Source organism: Lissotriton vulgaris, chromosome 10 (assembly GCF_964263255.1).
Source record: "Lissotriton vulgaris chromosome 10, aLisVul1.2, whole genome shotgun sequence".
In the NCBI taxonomy this organism is placed as follows: domain Eukaryota; kingdom Metazoa; phylum Chordata; class Amphibia; order Caudata; family Salamandridae; genus Lissotriton; species Lissotriton vulgaris.
In genome coordinates this window covers 74,239,852-74,257,966 of record NC_141698.1, presented here as the reverse complement: position 1 = coordinate 74,257,966, position 18,115 = coordinate 74,239,852, and the positions used below count along the sequence as shown (strand labels likewise).

At 48.9% G+C, this 18,115-nt stretch overlaps 1 protein-coding gene across 1 annotated transcript in view; it reads right to left on the bottom strand.

Moving 5' to 3' along the window:
* Nucleotides 1-18,115, bottom strand: part of CHTF18 (chromosome transmission fidelity factor 18) — a 314,022-nt gene that overhangs the window by 285,374 nt on the left and 10,533 nt on the right. Inside the window, exons 2-4 of the mRNA XM_086940533.1 lie at nucleotides 15,013-15,288; nucleotides 2,255-2,396; nucleotides 1,001-1,196 (exon numbers count right to left, since the gene is read on the bottom strand). Of these exons, the coding sequence (XP_086796659.1) occupies nucleotides 1,001-1,196; nucleotides 2,255-2,396; nucleotides 15,013-15,288 (614 nt within the window). The remainder of the gene's footprint in view (nucleotides 1-1,000; nucleotides 1,197-2,254; nucleotides 2,397-15,012; nucleotides 15,289-18,115) is intronic.

Sequence of the window (18,115 nt, the reverse complement as noted above, 5' to 3'; positions counted from 1 at the left end):
TTCTACACAACATATTCTTACCTGTGTAAAGACCCATATACTCTTTTCTGCATCCTACACCCAGTATTTATGCCAATGTTCCATATTCTTAATTCTTCATTCCACAAACCACATACTCTTCCCCATGTCCAAAATACATTGCTGACTCCCTTTTGTTGGTCCAATATTTATTTATTTATTTGTGGTATTTGTAGAGCGCAACACTCATCCCGAGGGATATCAAGGCGCTTATACCAGTACTGAGACTACTGCGAACTGTACTGAGATGAACATTAACATTTGGGGAATAGGTGGGTTTTTAATTTCTTTCGGAACAGGAGGTAATTTGTGGTAAGCCTTAAGTCAAGGGGGAGCTCATTCAATTTCTTTGCAGCCAGATAGGAAAATGAGCGTCCACCAGTCCTAACTTTGTATACGCGCTTAGTTCTTGCTAGGGCGGACTGCAGGGAGCGCAAGTTCCTAGTGGGGACATAGAGTTCAATCTTTCCCTGAAGGATGATGGGGCCAGTTTTATAGAGGGCCCTATGGGCATGGCAGAGCAGCTTAGAAACAGACCTTTGGCGCATGGGCAGCCAGTGAAGTTTTCTTAGGCAGTCCGAGGCAGAATCGAACTTGCCTTTATTACATAGGAGTTTGGCTGCAAAGTTTTGCAATATACCATATAATATACTATGTGCCAAATCTCAATAACTATTTCAGTGTCAAAAAGCTCCACATTATTTCCCTTGTCCAGTTACCTATTACTGTGTGCAGCATCACAAATCAGTTTTACTCAGTATTTCGCCAAATTCTACATCCCACATTTCTTGTGTCTTTATCCCTCTATATTATGAAGTCTCCTGTGAAGGTGGCTCCTGTGTTTCATAGCCCAGTAACCTACCTTTGTTGATGTATTGTACCTTGTCTTCATACTTCCACATTCTATCCCTACCAGAGGAGACCTTACCATGCTCATAGGGCCTCTGTGCCAGTGCTTACCTGACACCCCATCCAGACTCACCTCTGATTCCGAGCCCTGGGTATCTTCTTTTAAAGTCATATAGACTCTCTTCCCATCAGCAGAGGTGACATGTATATACTCTTCAAAGACAGGTGGCCGCTTCTGAACCCGCTTACGTTCTCTCGTCATGGGGGTCATGTGCAGTGGAGCCATGTCACTTATCTCCAGAGGTTCAGCAGCCAAGAACTTTGTATTTCTAGTGACAAACAGTGTGACAAAGGCAGGGAAAAGGCTTTGAATCAATGGAAGCAGTGGCTGCTGGCGATGGAAAACAAAAACTCTGACTAGAGAGTGTATTATACTGGCAGTGTTGTGAAGTAGAGGGGAACAATTGCATATATGTTTAAGCCAGGCTTAGAGCATTTCTACGTGAATAGTGACTCTCTCATAGAGGTGGGCCGGGGCATGGACAAGTCACTGAAACTTTACGATTCTAGGGAAACAAGTGCTTCACATGTAAAGGAGCAACTGAAGCATTTGGGCAAGATGCCATCAATTACTCACCCACTCAATGAATTCCCGGATACAGAGGGAGATCTGATTTCCAGAGAATAGATGGCTTCATTGATTACTCAGGCAGTGCAATAAAGGCAGGGTTAAAGTAAATTTTAAATGAAATGTTGCATAACTTTCACTCAAGAAAGCATATTAAAGAGTATGACTGTATTTAAGAGAAATGTGTACTCAGGATTATTTGCATTAGCAAACCCCAAGGCCTTGGAAGTCACATGGACTCATCAAACGTAATGGAAATATTTTATACAGTCTGCAGGAGCTGAGAAAGTGGCAAACTAATAGCTAGGCGGAAGGCAAATGAAGGTCTGGTTATGATAAAATATTATACAATGTGGTAATTTTGGTAATTTTTGGTAATTTTCCACTTGGTCTCTTAACGCTGACTAACCACCAGTACTTTGAAAGTCTGTTTTAACAAACTGTTTGCAGGAGTAGAAATAAGCTCTTATGAGTGATGGAATTGCCTGCCAGAGGCCAAGGGCATGGTCAGGTGGTACTCTGTCATCTTTCTAAGCTCTTACAAACTGATGATGTTTGAGGAGGTTTGCAAAAAAACTATGTGTGCTCAGAAAGGAAGTATTGGCTTACATTGTGAAAATCTCTGTAGGTCGTACACAAGACTTTGAAATACATTATTTACTGAAAGGATTACTGCTCTAAGCCTACGGGTATTCAGTACCATTCGCGACTAGATACAACTTACAGCACCTGTAATGTTAAACTGAACATATCATTTACCTGCTGCTTGGTGTAGTAGTAATTCCTGGAGAAGATGGTGGAGTTATGTCATCACTGGAAAGGTCAGGTAATGGCAAGTCCTCCTTTGCGCCAAAGTCCAGTTTTTTGACTGCTTCCAATCTTGGCCTCTTGTGTTTAGGAGCTACAAAAAAAATATTACAGTAATGCATACAACAGACTTATCATAACATTAAGCCTCGAAAAGAAGACCCCTGCCTGGTTCCAGGAGGAAGAAGCAATCTGTACACATCTAACAAGCTAGGTCAATGTACTCTAAAAAATATATATATATATTTATATTTAATTTAATTTAATTTAATTTAATGATGTTGAAAATGGCCCTTTATGCAGGGTTGTCCCCAAACTTTTTGCTGCTGCTTCCTTTTTTTTCCTGACCTGCTATTGTTGGTTTAAGGACTCTGGGCACTTTAGCAATGCTATTCGGTGCTAAAGTGCATATGCTCTCTGTGAAATTTGTATTCTGGATTGGTGTTTCCATGATTGGCATATTTGTTTTACTATTCAGTCCCTAGTACAGTGCACTGTGTGTGCCCAGGGCATGTAAATCAAATGCTGCTAGTGGGCAGCAGCACGGATTGTGCCACCCACATAAGCAGCCTGCAAAGGTAACTCAGATCTGTCACTGCAGTATCGGTGTGCAGTCTGGTACTGCCATGTATGTCGACTTGGCAAGTGCACCACTTGCAAGGCCCTTCCCTTTTCTTACAAGTGAGTCACCCCTAAGGAAGGCTCAGGGTACCCCTGTGAGCAGGTTAAAATGTAAGTGAAAGGTAGGACATACCCTGAAATGTGTGGCATGTCCTGATAGTGAAATACTGCCAATTTCGTTTTTCACTATGGAAAGGCTATCTGGCCCATAAGAAAGCATGGGAGTGAATTTATAACATCTTATAAATATAACTTCCCATTGGGACCAGATAGGAAAGTAAAGCTTAGTATGCCTGAACTCAGAATATAAAGATGCATCTTTTAGCAAAGATGATTTGTATATCCTGTATTTGAAAATACCACTTTTAGAAAGTAGGTATTTTCTTGCTTAGCCGGTCTATGTGCCTCTGATGGCTTGTCTATTGAGTAGTCTGGCTTTGGAGTGACAGGTGCAGGGGTGGTGCATTCTCTCAGACAGCCACCGTGTTTTGGGGGGTGATGTGTGTCCTGCCTTCCCTGAATGAGTCAGGGCTGGCTGATTAGACCTGGGTTGCATTCTGAGTAGTGCGAGGAGTTTTCACTAGCACCTGAATAGGGCCGGTCTGTATTTAGAGTGGTGGGAGAAGATTTCCCTTGCATTTGAATAGGCCCTGTCTGCCTTGGCCAATACGGTCTCCACCTCCTGCCGGGAAGCTGGACCGGAGAGGGCAGAACTGGTTTAGGCTGAGCACAGACACTCTCTGCTGCCAGAGAACAAAGGCTTTTGGAGTATAAATATTGGGGCCCAGACCCCAGTATTTTAGATTAACTAAAGAACCTGCCAGGAAGGAGGACTAGAAAAGCTGTCAGGAGGATCTGCAACTTGGCTGCGTGCTCTACGTTGTTGGCCTGCTGTGTTGGCCTGCTGCTTGCTGCTCCTGTCTTGAGCAGGGAAAGGACTGGATTGTACTTTAATCCTCCTGCTGTTATTTTCTCCAAGGGCTTGAAGTAGAGCGTGCCTCCTGCTGGAAGTCTCAGGGATATAAAAGACTTCAGAGAACTCTTTCGGAACCAAGAAGACTGCAAAGAAGAAGAGTTGGAGAATCTGTGAGGAGGGAATACCACTCTGCTGTGTGCTTTGCTGTGTGGACCTGTAGTGGCTGTTTCTGTCTTGGGCAGTGAAAGGCCTGAACTTTCTGCAACTTACTTTATGTGAGTTTCTCCGAAGGGCTTGTGGTAGAGAAGGCTCTTGACTGGACCACCTCCTTCCTCTCCGGCAGAACCCAGAGCGTCCGCCTCCCACCCTTTCGATCTGAAGCCACCAACATCATCTGCGGCGTCCCCCAGGGCTCATCCCTCAGCCCCAACGCTGTTCAACGTCTACATGGCCCCCCTCGCACAAGTGGCCCGCCTTCATGACCTCAACATCATCTCCTACGCTGACGACACCCAGCTCATCCTCTCCCTCACCAAGGACCCACACACCGCCAAAACCAACCTCCACGAGGGAAAGAAGGCCGCCGCCGATTGGATGAGGAGCAGCCATCTGAAGCTGAACTCGGACAAGACGGAGGTCCTCATCCTCGGACCAATCCCCTCAGCCTGGGACGACTCCTGGTGGCCAACCACACTGGGAACAGCACCAACACCCACCGACTATGCACGCAATCTAGGATTCATCCTCGACTCCTCCCTCTCCATGTCTAAGTAGGTCAACACCGTCTCCTCCTCCTGCTACAACACCCTCCGCATGCTCTGCAGGATCTACAAGTGGATCCCGACCGAAACAAGAAGGACGGTGACACAGGCCCTCGTCAGCAGCAGACTGAACTACGGCAACGCACTCTACGCAGGAATCCCAGCCAAACACCTTCGACGACTACAACGCATCCAAAACGCCTCCGCCCAACTGATTGTCAACGTCCCCCACCGCAGCCACATCACCCCCCACCTGAGAGACCTACACTGGCTCACCGTTGACAAGAGGATCACCTTCAAGCTTCTCACCCACGCACACAAAGCACTCCACAAGGCCGGACCAGCCTACCTGAACAGCAGACTCAGCTTCCACACCCCCACCCACCAGCTCCGCTCCGCCGCCCTCGCCGCTGTCCCCCGCATCCAACGAACGACCTCCAACGGCAGATCCTTCTCCTACCTCGCCGCCAAGACCTGGAACACCCTCCCTACCCACATACGGCAGACTCAAGACCTACTCACCTTCAGAAGATTCCTCAAGACCTGGCTCTTCGAGCAGTAGCAGCACACACCCCCCCCCCATCCCCTCAGCACCTTGGGACCCTCACAGGTAAGTAGCGCGCTTTACAAGTACTTTGATTGACTGCCCCGGGACAAGAAGTCTCAGGAACAGCAAAGACTTCAAGTTCTTCTGCCATCAGCACTAGGGACTGTGTCTTTTGTGCTGCAACAGAAGAAAACCCTACGTTTCTGCTGCCCACTTCCTGTCCTAAGGGCACCGCCGCAACGCTCCACGTAAACCCTGATTTCAACCAACGGCGACGCCTGACACCGCCACCGAGCCGCAACTTGCACTGTGACCTGTTGGTACCGCACTTTGCACTGCCTCGCCTCACGCCGTTGCCCTGGTATCCAACAACGCCGCTCCACACCATCAATGCCATTCCTTGCACTGTGGTTCGAGGGCACTGCTCGTAAGTTACACGACGCACCGTCCTCATCCCGCACCGCAGCCTTGGCCTACCGACGCCAGAGCCATTGACTCCAGTTCATCAGCCAACGACAGCGCTTCAGCAACGACGATGCAGCTGATTGCACCGTGACCTGCCAACACACCGACGAGCATCGCATCACTTTGCACCACAGCCCTGGTCTCATGGACGCAGCTGGACGACCTTCACAGAGCCGCTGCCTGCACTGCGACCTGAGGGCACCGCTGCACTTCGCACAGCAGCCCTGACGCCTGCTGACTCCGGCATTCCCGACTTCAACTGCGAGGAGTTCGATCTGCAACGTGTGTGACTTCAAGGGCCCGATGACTCCTGCACTGACCTCCAGAACTGATGCCTGTGGGTGGGGGCCTTGCGGGGTTCATCGATAGGTCGCCAACTCCCTGCATTTCTAAAGATATGTTTTACAGGTTTTCCAGACACCGTAGCTGGCCTACGACGCCGCGGTCAGTCGGAACTGTTTGGATTTGTTGTTCATGATACAGTGATAGCCCCAGACGGAGCTATCGACTTCAAGGAACTATATTTCAAGTCTGTTTTGATGACTGAAGATTTCCAAGTACAATACTGTGGATTATCATCATTTTGGTTGTTTGGATTATATAAACATATTGGATATTTCCTAAACTGGTGTGGTGTCCTTTTGTGGTGCTTACAGTGGAGAAGCGTGGCTCAGTGGTTAGAGGTGGCAGACCCGGAAGCTGAGATCGACCGTGGACCAGGGTTCGATTCCCCGCCTCGGCGGGTCTCGGGCTCAAAATTCCACGGACTCGACAATTCTCGCTCTGGTGCCTACTCAACTCAAGGGGTCACACTCTGCGACTCTGGGCAATAGCTTGCTTAATCTCCACTACGGCCCCTCGCGGCGGGATGCCTGGCTTTCACCTTGTGGACACCCTGCCGTGGTTTCTCACAGGGGAATACCAGGACGGGTTCCCTAAGCAAGCGCCGGGACGCTTACGGGCAGCTGTGCGCTTTACAAGTCCAGCACATTTACACTGTGTTAATGTTGGTTATGTGTAAATGCTTTACACACTGCCTCTAAGATAAGCCTGACTGCTCGTGCCAAGCTACCAAGGGGGTGCGCAGGGGTTACTTTAGAAGTGTAATTCCCTTATCCTGACTAGAAGGAAGGGTCCCTACTTGGACAAAAGGTGCAAACCCTTGCCAACTAGAGACCCCCATTTCTAACAAATGTTTTTCAAACACTGTATTTTACCTATAAGAACATTTACTCATATTTTAATTTATTTAAATTAAAACAAATCAGCAAATTCTTACGCTTAGCCAAATGCTGACCCAAATCGATGTTTATTATTTATGTGCATTAAATGAAATAAAAATATATCTATGTATTATGCTGCCTTAACCCAAGTGCCTAGGTCTAAACACTAATTTTTTATTTTTTTTGAAAACCTTTATTGTACCTTCTTACAGTTACACAGCACGTCGCCTACAACCCCGAGGGGCCGGCCGCTAAATGGAAAGAGATAGCAATGACAGCCTTGTGGAATTAAAGTCCATGTGGTAAAAAAGCCACTGTAATGAAAGGCTCGCCACAGAAATAAATGAAGGCCACTAGCACACGTTTCATACAAAGTAAATGAGGTTTTCGTTTTCCATTTTTTGAAGAGAAATAACAAAGGAAACAAAAGAACAGCAGGAAATCACAGTGCGATCATTGATAAATAACATTGCAGGATGGCTATAGGAAGATCCCCAGGACAGGATAAGGTGCCATGTATTATCTAGGAACCAATGTGGAATGTGTAAAAACGACCACCCCCCCACTACCCCCCCCGAAGGTCCCTCTACCTCAACCGCTCCCCCTCACTCCAACCCTCCCTCATCATCTGAGTCTAGCGAATCATCTTCTGGCAGTGGATCGCAAATGTCGCCTCGGTACACATTCCATGGGGGCCACACCTTATTCCACTTGCCTGGACAAGCCCGACTCAGGTACACCGCCCTTTCAGTTACCATTGTTCTGTCCATATTCATGCACCACTGTGACGTTGTTGGAAGGTCTGCCGCCCCCCAACGCTGCGCATTGTCCCGCTTCGCTACCATCATTCCCAGTGTTACCCAGAGTCGACCATGCCGGGACAGATCTGTCGGTTCCCATATGTTGAGGAGACACGGAAGAACCGAGACCTCTAGCACCTGGGATACGGTACGCAGTATTTGTCGCCAATAATTTTGTATGCGTGGGCATTCCCAAAACGTGTGAAAGAAGGTGCCCTCATCCCCGCAGCCACGCAAGCAAAATGGGTGTGGAGTTCTGTGGATGCGGTGTAGCAGTGTCCTCGTGTAGTATACCCTGTGAAGGACTTTTAGCTGGACTAGCCTCATCCTAGCCGATATGCCCGCCTCTTTTGGGGAAGCCAGAGCCTCATTCCATTCGTACTCATCTAGGGCGCCCACCTCCTGTTCCCACCTTTCCTTGAGGGGAGCCAGAGGATCTGGCGAATTGTTTAGGAGCTTACGGTACATCAAGGAAGGTGCTCTCTCCACCATGAAGTCGGTCAGAAGGCGATCCTCCAGCGGGGAGGACTCAGGGAGAGTCGATCCGGAGGGGATGGCCGAGAGCAGTGCATGGCGAATCTGCACGTACTGATATGATTCGTGCGGCCCAAGGTCATATATTTCTCTCAGGCGGGTGAATGAAATAACATCCCCCCGCTCCCACATGTCCCCCACTGTGGAGATGCCGATGGAGTCCCAGTGGGAAAACCCCTTGCTGGTTCTCAAATTGCCCAAAGCGCGTGCGTCCCAGAGCGGGGTGAGTTTGGTGAGTTTACCCTTCCATCCTAGTGCAGCTGTCGCCGCGTGCCAGGTGTCCACAGTGAGTTTAGTGGGTCCTATGAGCAGTCTCAACTTTCTCCGATCATAAAGTGGGGCAAGTATGTTATTGGTGCCCAACTGCGCCCTGTCTGCTTGGAATGCCGGGTCAGACTGTGGGGTGTGTAGCCACTGATTAATGGGCCTGAGTTGTGCTGCCCAGTAGTACAAGTGCAAGTTCGGAAGTGCAATGCCCCCACCATACCAGCCTCTGCAAAGTTTAGCTTGGGCTATGCGCGCCGGCCGATTGCCCCACAACAGCCCGGAAACCACCGCTGCAACCTTCCTGAAGTATCCCGCTGCCACCGGGAATGGTGTGTTATCTAGGATGTACAGAAAGCGGGGCAGCGATTTCATTTTGTACAACGCTGCTTTCCCCAGCATTGTTAATGGCAACCCTGCCCAGAAGTTGGCGTCCTGCTTGAGACGCTCCAGCGGTGGTATCAAGTTTAGTCTCTTGTATTCAGATGGGTCCCTCGTGACATGGATGCCCAAGTATTTAAAGGAGGAACCAGCCAGTCTCAGAGGGCAGTCTGGCCCGAGTGTCGGGGTTTGACCCGCCAACACGTACATCTCCGACTTGTTCCAATTTATGGTGTAACCAGAAACCTTGCCATGCTCGTCGCATAAGTGCAGAAGGGCCGGAACTCCATGCTCGGGATCCGTCAGATACACCAGCATGTCATCCGCATAGAGGGACAAGCGGTCCTCCCATCCCTCCTTCCATTGAATTCCCTTGAGCAAGGGAGTTTGTCTGATGCGAATAGCCAGAGGTTCCAGGGTGAGTGCAAAGAGCAGGGGAGACAGAGGGCACCCCTGCCGGGTGCCCCTTCCAAGCGGAAACGTGCGTGAAATGTGGCCATTCGCGACTACGTGTGCCACTGGTGCCGCGTAGAGTAGCTTTATCCAAGATATGAAGTTCGGGCCAAAGCCCATGTGAGACAGTACTTCGAAAAGGTAGACCCACTCCACCAAATCGATAGCCATCTTCGAGTCTAGGGCCAATATAACTGCACTATCACTAAGTTGGTCTACCCTCGCCAACACCCCATGAACCCTACGAAGATTAAGCGCAGTGTTTCTATGAGGCATGAACCCCGATTGATCTGGGTGGATAAGATCAGGCAGGTGAGTCAGCAAACGGTTGGCCAAGAGCTTCGCCAAGATTTTACTTTCTGCATTCAGCAGGGAGATGGGGCGGTAGGATGAGCATTCCTCCTGAGGCTTGCCGGGCTTTGGTATAGCCACGATCGTGGCTGTTCGCTGGTCCAGTGGGATCTGCCCCCTCTCGCGACATTCTTCATACATCTTAAGTAGATAGGGACAAAGGTCCTCAGAGCGCGCCAGGTACCATTCGACCGGAATGCCGTTCGGACCAAGTGCTTTTCCGGGTTTGAGCGCCCCTATGGCTATCCGTAGTTCGTCGGTGGTCAGTGCCGTATCCAGGCCAGCCATAGCCTCCGGTTGCAGTGTTGGGATATCTATGTCGCTCAGCGCACACTGGGCCGTAATCGCGGTCACCTCCCTTTCGGGAGTATACACCTTTTCGAAGTGGGTCGCCAGCGCCTCCACTACCTGTTCGGGGTCACTCAGCATCGTACCATTCCCATCCTTCACCTGCTGGATCCCCTTGGAGCTACCCCCTCTCTTATCAAGCCAGGCTAACATCTTCCCCGCCTTGTCACCTACATCATACACCCGATTCTGCGTCTCAGTGATATGTCCCTGTACTGTGAGTCGTGCATGGTCCGTGTATGGTCGCTGTTGGAGTGCAAGGTTGTGTGCTGTGTCCTCTGTGGGGTCAGCTTCGTGCGTGGTTGTGGCTGCGCGCAGTTGGAGCTCGAGAGCAGAGTGCTCAGCTGCCTGTTCCTTCCTATGCGCCGATATGGAGCTTATAGCCTGTCCCCTCAACACTGTTTTATAGGCCTCCCAGAGAACCTCGGCGGACGCCACAGTCGATTCGTTCTCAACAAAGTATTGCTCCGTGGCCCTTTGAAGAGCCCTCCTGATTTTCGGGACTTTAAGGTAAGAGGCCTGAATAGGGTATATGCGGCGACGAGACTTTGTCTGGGTGGAAATGGTGAGGGTTAACGGAGAGTGATCTGAAATGCCTTGAGGGTGTATGTCTACTGTGTCTACTCGCTGTATCCCCTCCCCCAATGCCAAGAAATAATCAATGCGGGAGAGACTGTTATGGACTGTGGAGTGGAACGTGTATTGTCTGACCAGAGGGTGAACATGACGCCAAATATCTATCAGTCCCAGTGCCTCTAGGAATCGCTGAAACCGGGAGGGTCCCCCCGGCAAAGCAGCTACCGGAAACCTGTCAAGCTGCGGGTCCGCAGCTGCATTAAAGTCCCCTCCCAAGATCACATCACTGTCCGGGAGAGACAACAAGAAGTCACCCAGGGCTGGTAGCATCACTGAGTGTAGGGACGGCGGAACATACACCGAGACCACCGTCAACGGACGGCCGTCCCACTGCCCCACCACCGCCGCAAAACACCCCTGATTATCGGCTTTAGTGCTCAGTGTGATGAAGTGTGAGGATTTTTTAATCAGGACACCCGTGCCCCGCGAACCAGATGAAAATTCGGAATGTATAATCATCCTATACCCTCTCCTGTCCAAGGCCTTGGTAGCCCCTCCCACCAAATGAGTTTCTTGCAAGAGTGCTATGTCTGGTTTATGGCGCTTTAGCTCAGACAGAACTAGGCCACGTTTCACCTTATCTCCTAGGCCCCGCACATTCCAGGAAAGGATTCGGAGGGCGGAGCCACTAGTCCGCGCCCCATGGCATTGAGTCGTTCATCCGCCATCTTCAATCACCCAACACACAAAACGTCCAGAAGGAATCATTCGCACCTGCAATAACACAATTTTAATAGTAACACACTTTACAGTTCTTGATCGACTTAGTGAATTTCCCATGAAAAAGAACCAACCCCTCCCCACCCCCTTCCCACCCTGCCTCCCTGCTTAACGGACCTTCAACTGCCCGCCACCCCAACTTAGCAGAGCGCTTAATCCATCCCACAGACAGAGTACTTGCGCGTCGGGGGAGAGTGTCCCCCAGAGCAGACGGCCCCCTTGCTGCCCTCGGGACGTCCAGACCGGTGTCCAGTAACGACGTGGTTGAGCAACCATTGTGTGAGGAAGTCAGAGTCTAACCATTTCGCGGCCTGTGAATCTCAGTTGCCCCCGGCAGCCCCGGATAGGTCTTGCGTTGGCGATGCACTCGCACTCCTTCTAGCCGATGTCTGTGAGCCGGGCCGGCTGTCGTTCTGGGGCCTGTTGCGTTGTCGGCCAGACGTGCGGTCCACTGTGCGCCATCCCTCCAGCCAGTCCCTTGCCGTCTCAGGAGAGTCAAAAAAACAGACCTTCTTGTCGGCCACTACTCGTAGCCGAGCCGGGTACAGCATGGAGTACGGCAATTCCTGTTCGCGGAGTGTTTTCTTCACCTCCAGAAATGTTCTCCTCCTTCTCGTGACCTCCGCTGTGTAATCCGGAAAAAAGGAAGCGCGCGAGTTTTGGATCTGGATAGGTGGTGCCACCCTGGCCGCTTGGAGGATCGTGTCTCGATCCCTGAAGTTGAAAAGTCTCGCCAGGATAGGACGGGGGAGAGCCCCCGGCTTAGGTGTTCCACCGGGTACCCTATGGGCTCGTTCTACAGTAAAAAAGTTGGAGAGCCCCTTAGGGGCTAGCTGATTCTTGATCAAATCCTCCACGTACAAGTCCATGGCCCCTTTAGTTTCAGATTCTGGGACCCCCAAAATGCGGACGTTGTTCCGCCTGGAGCGCCCCTCATGATCGTCCAGCTTGTCTTTCAGGAGTTTATTATCAGCCTGCAACTTTTCCATCGCTACCTGTAGATCCGAAACATCTTCCACCAGCGATTTGGCTACCACCTCCACCTGTTTTACTCTTTCGCTCATCTTTTGGAGGTCAGCTCGTATCAGGGTCACCTCGGTAGCAGTCGCGCCCACCGTTGCCTGAACCTGCTCCAGGGCGTGTAGGACATCATCCAGGGTAGCCTTTTTAGCCCCGTCACTGTCTGCACCTTTGCCCAGAGATTTGCGCTGCTCCGACTGGGAAAGTGCCTGTTTGTCGTAGGCGAATTTGTCGAGCTTCGCCTGAGCGGCGGTTTGTCGGAGTCCCTTCCCCGTCATCTTGGCTCGACGTCAGGGCACTTTCGGTAGAAGGGTAAGCAGGCCGCCTTCGTCCAGTGGCGCCAAGGCGTCTTGACGGATAGTCACGCCAGGCACAGTTTGTAAACCACTACTGGCGTTTTAGACCCTTCGGCAGTGAGTCTGCATCAGCACTGGCAGACGAGGTGCAAGATGGCGGCGACTACGCAGTGATTTTCGAACTTCAGTTGTGGCAGTTCGCCGCCGTAATCCACTGCTCCGCCTTGTCGCCGGAGAGGTAGAGCTAGAAGTTGAGTGTTCAAGAGTGACCCGCCAGTCCGGAGGTCCTCTGGTGTCGATCTATGGTCGCAGCGGGCACTTCCTGTCGGCCGCGCCGATGAAGGTCTACTTCCGCCCGGATAGAACTCGACTCAACCACCGCGGCTGCACTCGTGCCACCAGGCCGCACTTCTGTATAAGTCGAAGTAGTTCCTTCTTCCTCTTCCCGGGGCGTAAACGCTCCCAAATTTCTCCTGCAGCCGTCATTCGGTCACCGAACCCAGGACACCCCTTCTGGGTTGATTATTGAGCGGATAGGCATGCGGATTGATGCGGGAAGCCGCCGCGCTACGGGAGCCTCTCTAGGTTGCTGCCGCCATCATCGGCTGCTAGCCACGCCCCCTCGTCTAACACTAATTTTATCTCTAAAGCTAACCCCTCAATAGTATTTACTTGTGTGACATTACAATAAATTAAATTAGTAAAATCTAAGAACCTTTACCGTAACTCAAATGTTAACGCTAACCCACGCCCTAAAAAATACTCCATCAATGGTAGATTGTCCCGGACCCAATTAAAGTATTTCCAAATAGGTGTTTGTTCGATACATTGCTTGTTTATTACATAATATAGTCCTCTGACCCGAATACTAACCTCAACCATAAACCCATCAAGTGATAAATGTTTTAGTATATTACTTTTAATTAAAGTATATAAATGGTAAGAACACTAATTGTATACATTTATTTTATGCCGTAATGGTGCACAATATAATTGCAGACAACATAATGGTGTTTTTGAGGCCCCGGTGTTGAGGTAATGGCCCGAGGGATGATGTTGGAGATTTAATAGTAGGTCTCCCTTTCCAACCATATCCTGGGCCATGAACATCCTCAAACCCTACAAATCTCACTTCACTCACTAAAGCTGGACATGCAACAGATTCATCTCAAGGAGCACAGACAATCATTCTAGAAGTAAATAAATTAAGGAAACAGTGACCAAGATGGAACTCACTCCTGGGCCAGTAGTCTCATCATTGAAGCAAGCAGCAGTTTCCAAGCTTTAAAGGACAGCCATATGAAGATTTTGTGTTAAAATTGGTGAATTTGTTCAATTAGGCAAAAAGGACACAACAGCCATAAACTGTATCAGGCACATGACTGGAATAATTCCGACTGCTGATGTCAGCAGTGAGGTGCCTGTGTGATAAATAGGGACTAGAAGGGCGGCACTCTTCAAAATAGCCTAACTCAAAGACGATGGGGCTTGAATGAATTTCATTACTGGTATAAACTTCAAGAAAAATATATCTCTTGGCAAGTGCACCAATGACACCAGAGAAAATATCTTAGAAAATGGGTCATGTTGCAGCAGCCCAATGATCTTTCCTGGTTGTTTACTTTACCATTTTGAAAGCTTTGAAAAATATCTTTATTTCTAAAATATATTGATTATAGCTTCATAGCTCACTGCCAAAGGCAGTGTCTGGCCTATAAAGAGGGAGATGGCCTTTAACAAGCACTCTAGCCAGAAATAGAAGGGCTATAAAGCTATTAGAATATTCCATCCACTGAGGGTAGAATGTTCTATATTGAAATGAAAGAAACAGAAAGAAACAATTGAATGTTGAAGCAGTAGGCCTTTTGCAGCTATTACTGGCCTTAAGACACCATATGGTCGCCTTCAAATGAGCTCTCAATATTCCTATGTTCTAATGCTTGTGATAGATATTAGACAATCGCTTCTTTCCTTTGGCTTTTTGGGACATCTTCAAAACTGTGTAATCTGAAAAAATGCATATAGTCTGAATGTGGACGCATACATTTCTGGAGTATTTAAGTCCTTTCAAACACGTACAAAAAGCTTTTATAATTGAAAAATCTTGGTACTCATATTTTTAATCAAAGGCAGAAGAAAAAAAGATGAGCTTCGCTCAAACCGTCCACTTACAAAATACAGATAGGAATTGTTCACATTCCTCATGAGGATAGATGGAGATACGAAGCATGAGAGAATGAAAGGCGGGTTCTCTATTTCCAAAGGTAAGTTTGGGGCAGAGAGAGAAGGTGTAAGAGGGTGTGAAAGAGCGCCTGTTGTATAAAAAATTCTCTTTGGAAAAACGTTGCAGACATTCCTCTGAAATTAGACTTACTAAAGGAAGGTTGAAGATCTATCAAACTCTCCGAGAGGTCCAGGTTAATGTCCTCCTCAGAGTCCGGCAACATTTCATCAGCCCCCCTCTTTTTACCAAGGGCACCATCGACTTCCGCTGCATGCTTTGATCCTGCTTTCCCATTGGTTCTGGATTGGACCTTGTGATTAAGAACTGTAGAACTGAGGACAGCATCCCCGGAGGCGATTGAGTCTTCAAAGCTGCGCTTCTCGCGAAACTGGGAAGTCTTGGGTATTGGTGCAATGGGCCTGTCATCTGTGAATACAAAAAACAAGAACTTTGAAACACTGCAGATGTTTAACTCTGCAAGAACAGGATAACACAAGCATTTAAATTCAAGGTGGGGCAATTTTATGATAAACATCTGAGAAAGTTATCTCGTTCCCTAATGAAGTCACCAACTATGTATTCTTACAAGCAGAGGCACTGTTTTTAAATAAAGATTTCCAACAGCGAAGATGACGTATACATTGCTATAGCAGACCTCTCACACAATTTTAGAACACAATACGCACAAGAAGGGTGGTGTGTAAATTACTTTAAGGATTGCTATCCAGTGGGACGTAGTCAAGACAACATGGTGTGAAGTCGCACTGCTCCAAGCCCCCGCACGGCCAATATCTACCTTAGTACTAGTGGTCTGTGGCACTGGGGGTCATCAATCCCCCCACCAAAGGAGTGAACAGCACACTAAGGGCCAATGCGGTCCCTTCTGGGACTGGTGGGGAGCAGTGACGAACGTGAAGCTTGGCCTCGACCCTGCAAAGGCCCAAAATTGAGGCCGCTCTGCAGTAGCACACCCTAAAACTAATTATCGGGGCAGCTGCCCTAGCGGACAATGTGTTTGGACTCCGAACAGAGGGCGTTGGGCAGAGGGGGCAAGCCAAAGCAACATGCAGGAAAAGTGGAGACTAAGCATTGGCCCCGACAAGCATGATGGAGGGGTGAACCGCACCTTCTTCAGGTGAGTGTTGTGCTTGCCAAATTCACCCTGATGCACCACAACTACGAATCCTGAGGCACCTGTGGATCGAGCAGTGTCACCTCATCACCAGAACACACAAATTGGGGCTCCTCCGCCTACTGTACACTCTGTAAAACGACCTGGATGTTGCGGGCCCTGGTGGAGGTCGTACCCACAGGACTATACTGGAGACCCCCCTGATACTGGGGGCCCGCATTCCCACAGCACCTCTCCGGCACCCAGGTGCCAGAAACCAGTCCTCGGAAGCTTGTTTCCGGTCCAGGGAAGGCATGGTTTGGCAGTTCGGGCTGGACTGTTCCCATGAGGCACAGGGTCAGACTGCTTTGCATATGGGCTATGTCTGAACTGCGGTGGTGTGTAGTGCAAAAAAACGATGGATTTAGGCCCAGATCTCTGTACTGGGGTGAATGTATGACATTGTTCTGCATTCTGTCCATCAACTGTGGTTTTTGCATTTGAGGGTGGGACAATGCCACAATGACAAACAAGCAGATATCTGCTACAAAGACAGCATAGTGATCACTCAACCACTGTGCCTCCAACGGTTGTGCACTTCCAGGGCACTCACCTCCAAGTACAGCACACGAATGAGCACTCTGCTGGCTTCTGGGGCGAATATCAGCATGCGCTCTTTATTGCAGAGTCGTGATCAGTTTTTGAAGTGCACATTTAACTGTGCACTAGGGTAACGTGAGGGATGGGACAAACCTGAACATAAACTAAGGATTAATAAACAACCCTACAAACGAGGTCATGAGACCAAAGCTTGTAAGTGATGATGCACATCTGTGGAAATCTGAACACATTAAAGATGAATGAGCAATGCTTCAAATTTGAACACGCTGCACTAAGAATGAGTGAGAAAGGGTCAAGTCTAAAGACTGACTGTGCACTAAGGAATATCCATTGATGAGAGATGCACTAAGAAGTAGCTGCTGTAGCCTAAAATAAATTGAGAACAGCAAGGCAGTGTAATAGGATGGTCTAGTCCCACTGAGCAACCTTTCAACCTGTGACATGCTTTTCATAGACATATATATTTAGTTAACATCTACGCCACTATCTGCTTACACAATGAGCTTTGGGTCGATTTATTCTAGAATAAATCATTCTGTGCAAATAGTGCTGGCATTGTGAAATAAATAGACTTCATGTTGAAGTCATCCAAATGTAACCTCCAGACAAGGTTTACTACCACTGACAAAGGGTATCCTTGACACCAAAAAAAACAGATCTGAAAGGACTTCAGGCCTTTAACCAATCATGAGGATTGATCTGCTAATTACTCAATGAAAGTGATCACCATGTGATCTAGCTCAAGAGGGTAGACTTTTAGGTTCCAAAAAAGAGATGGACCAATCCAATTGCTTGAACGTGTGAACTTTAGAGACAGACTTGCACAGCCAGTGTTCTATATATTCAGCTACATAAGGGAAAGGAAGCACTCAGAGGACAGGTGGTAATGTACAACAAGGGAGTGCTGGGAAAGTGGGGTAAAAAAAGGAAGACCAAGTATCCTCTAGGACGCATCACTGAGGTGTCTGAAGCCCCTTAAATTGTGTCTTCTTTCAGTTAAGAAACAATCGCAGAATCGAGACCAGAAGAGCAAGTGGGGTGTAAACCCCTGCAACCAGAAGGACTCACTGCAGACCATATTGCAAAGGGGCTTTTGTATGCAAGCATTAACAGTGATACCAATGGACCACACCATGGTGTCCAGAAATGGAGCGGCCATGCCCTAAAACGAAGGATCAGAACTCTAAAGGTAAAAAACCCTTGTCACCAAAATTACATCTTAGTGGACCCCCTGCCACACCGCCTCACGTCGACCTGCTCACTGAAGTACAAGGCTGAACCTTGCAGAGTGGATCTTGCGTTGGGTAGGTGCTTACGGGGAGGGCCTTAAATGGGGTAGGAGGTTACAGGGAGGGCCTTAAGTGGGGAGGAAGTTACGGGAAGGCCCTTGGGTGGGGTAGGAGGTTACAGAAATGTCCTAGGGCGGGGTAGGAGGTTACAGGAAGGGCCTTGGGTGGGGTAGGGAGTTACGGGTAGGGCCTTGGGCAGTGTAGGAGGGAAGCACTTGAATGACTTGAAGAA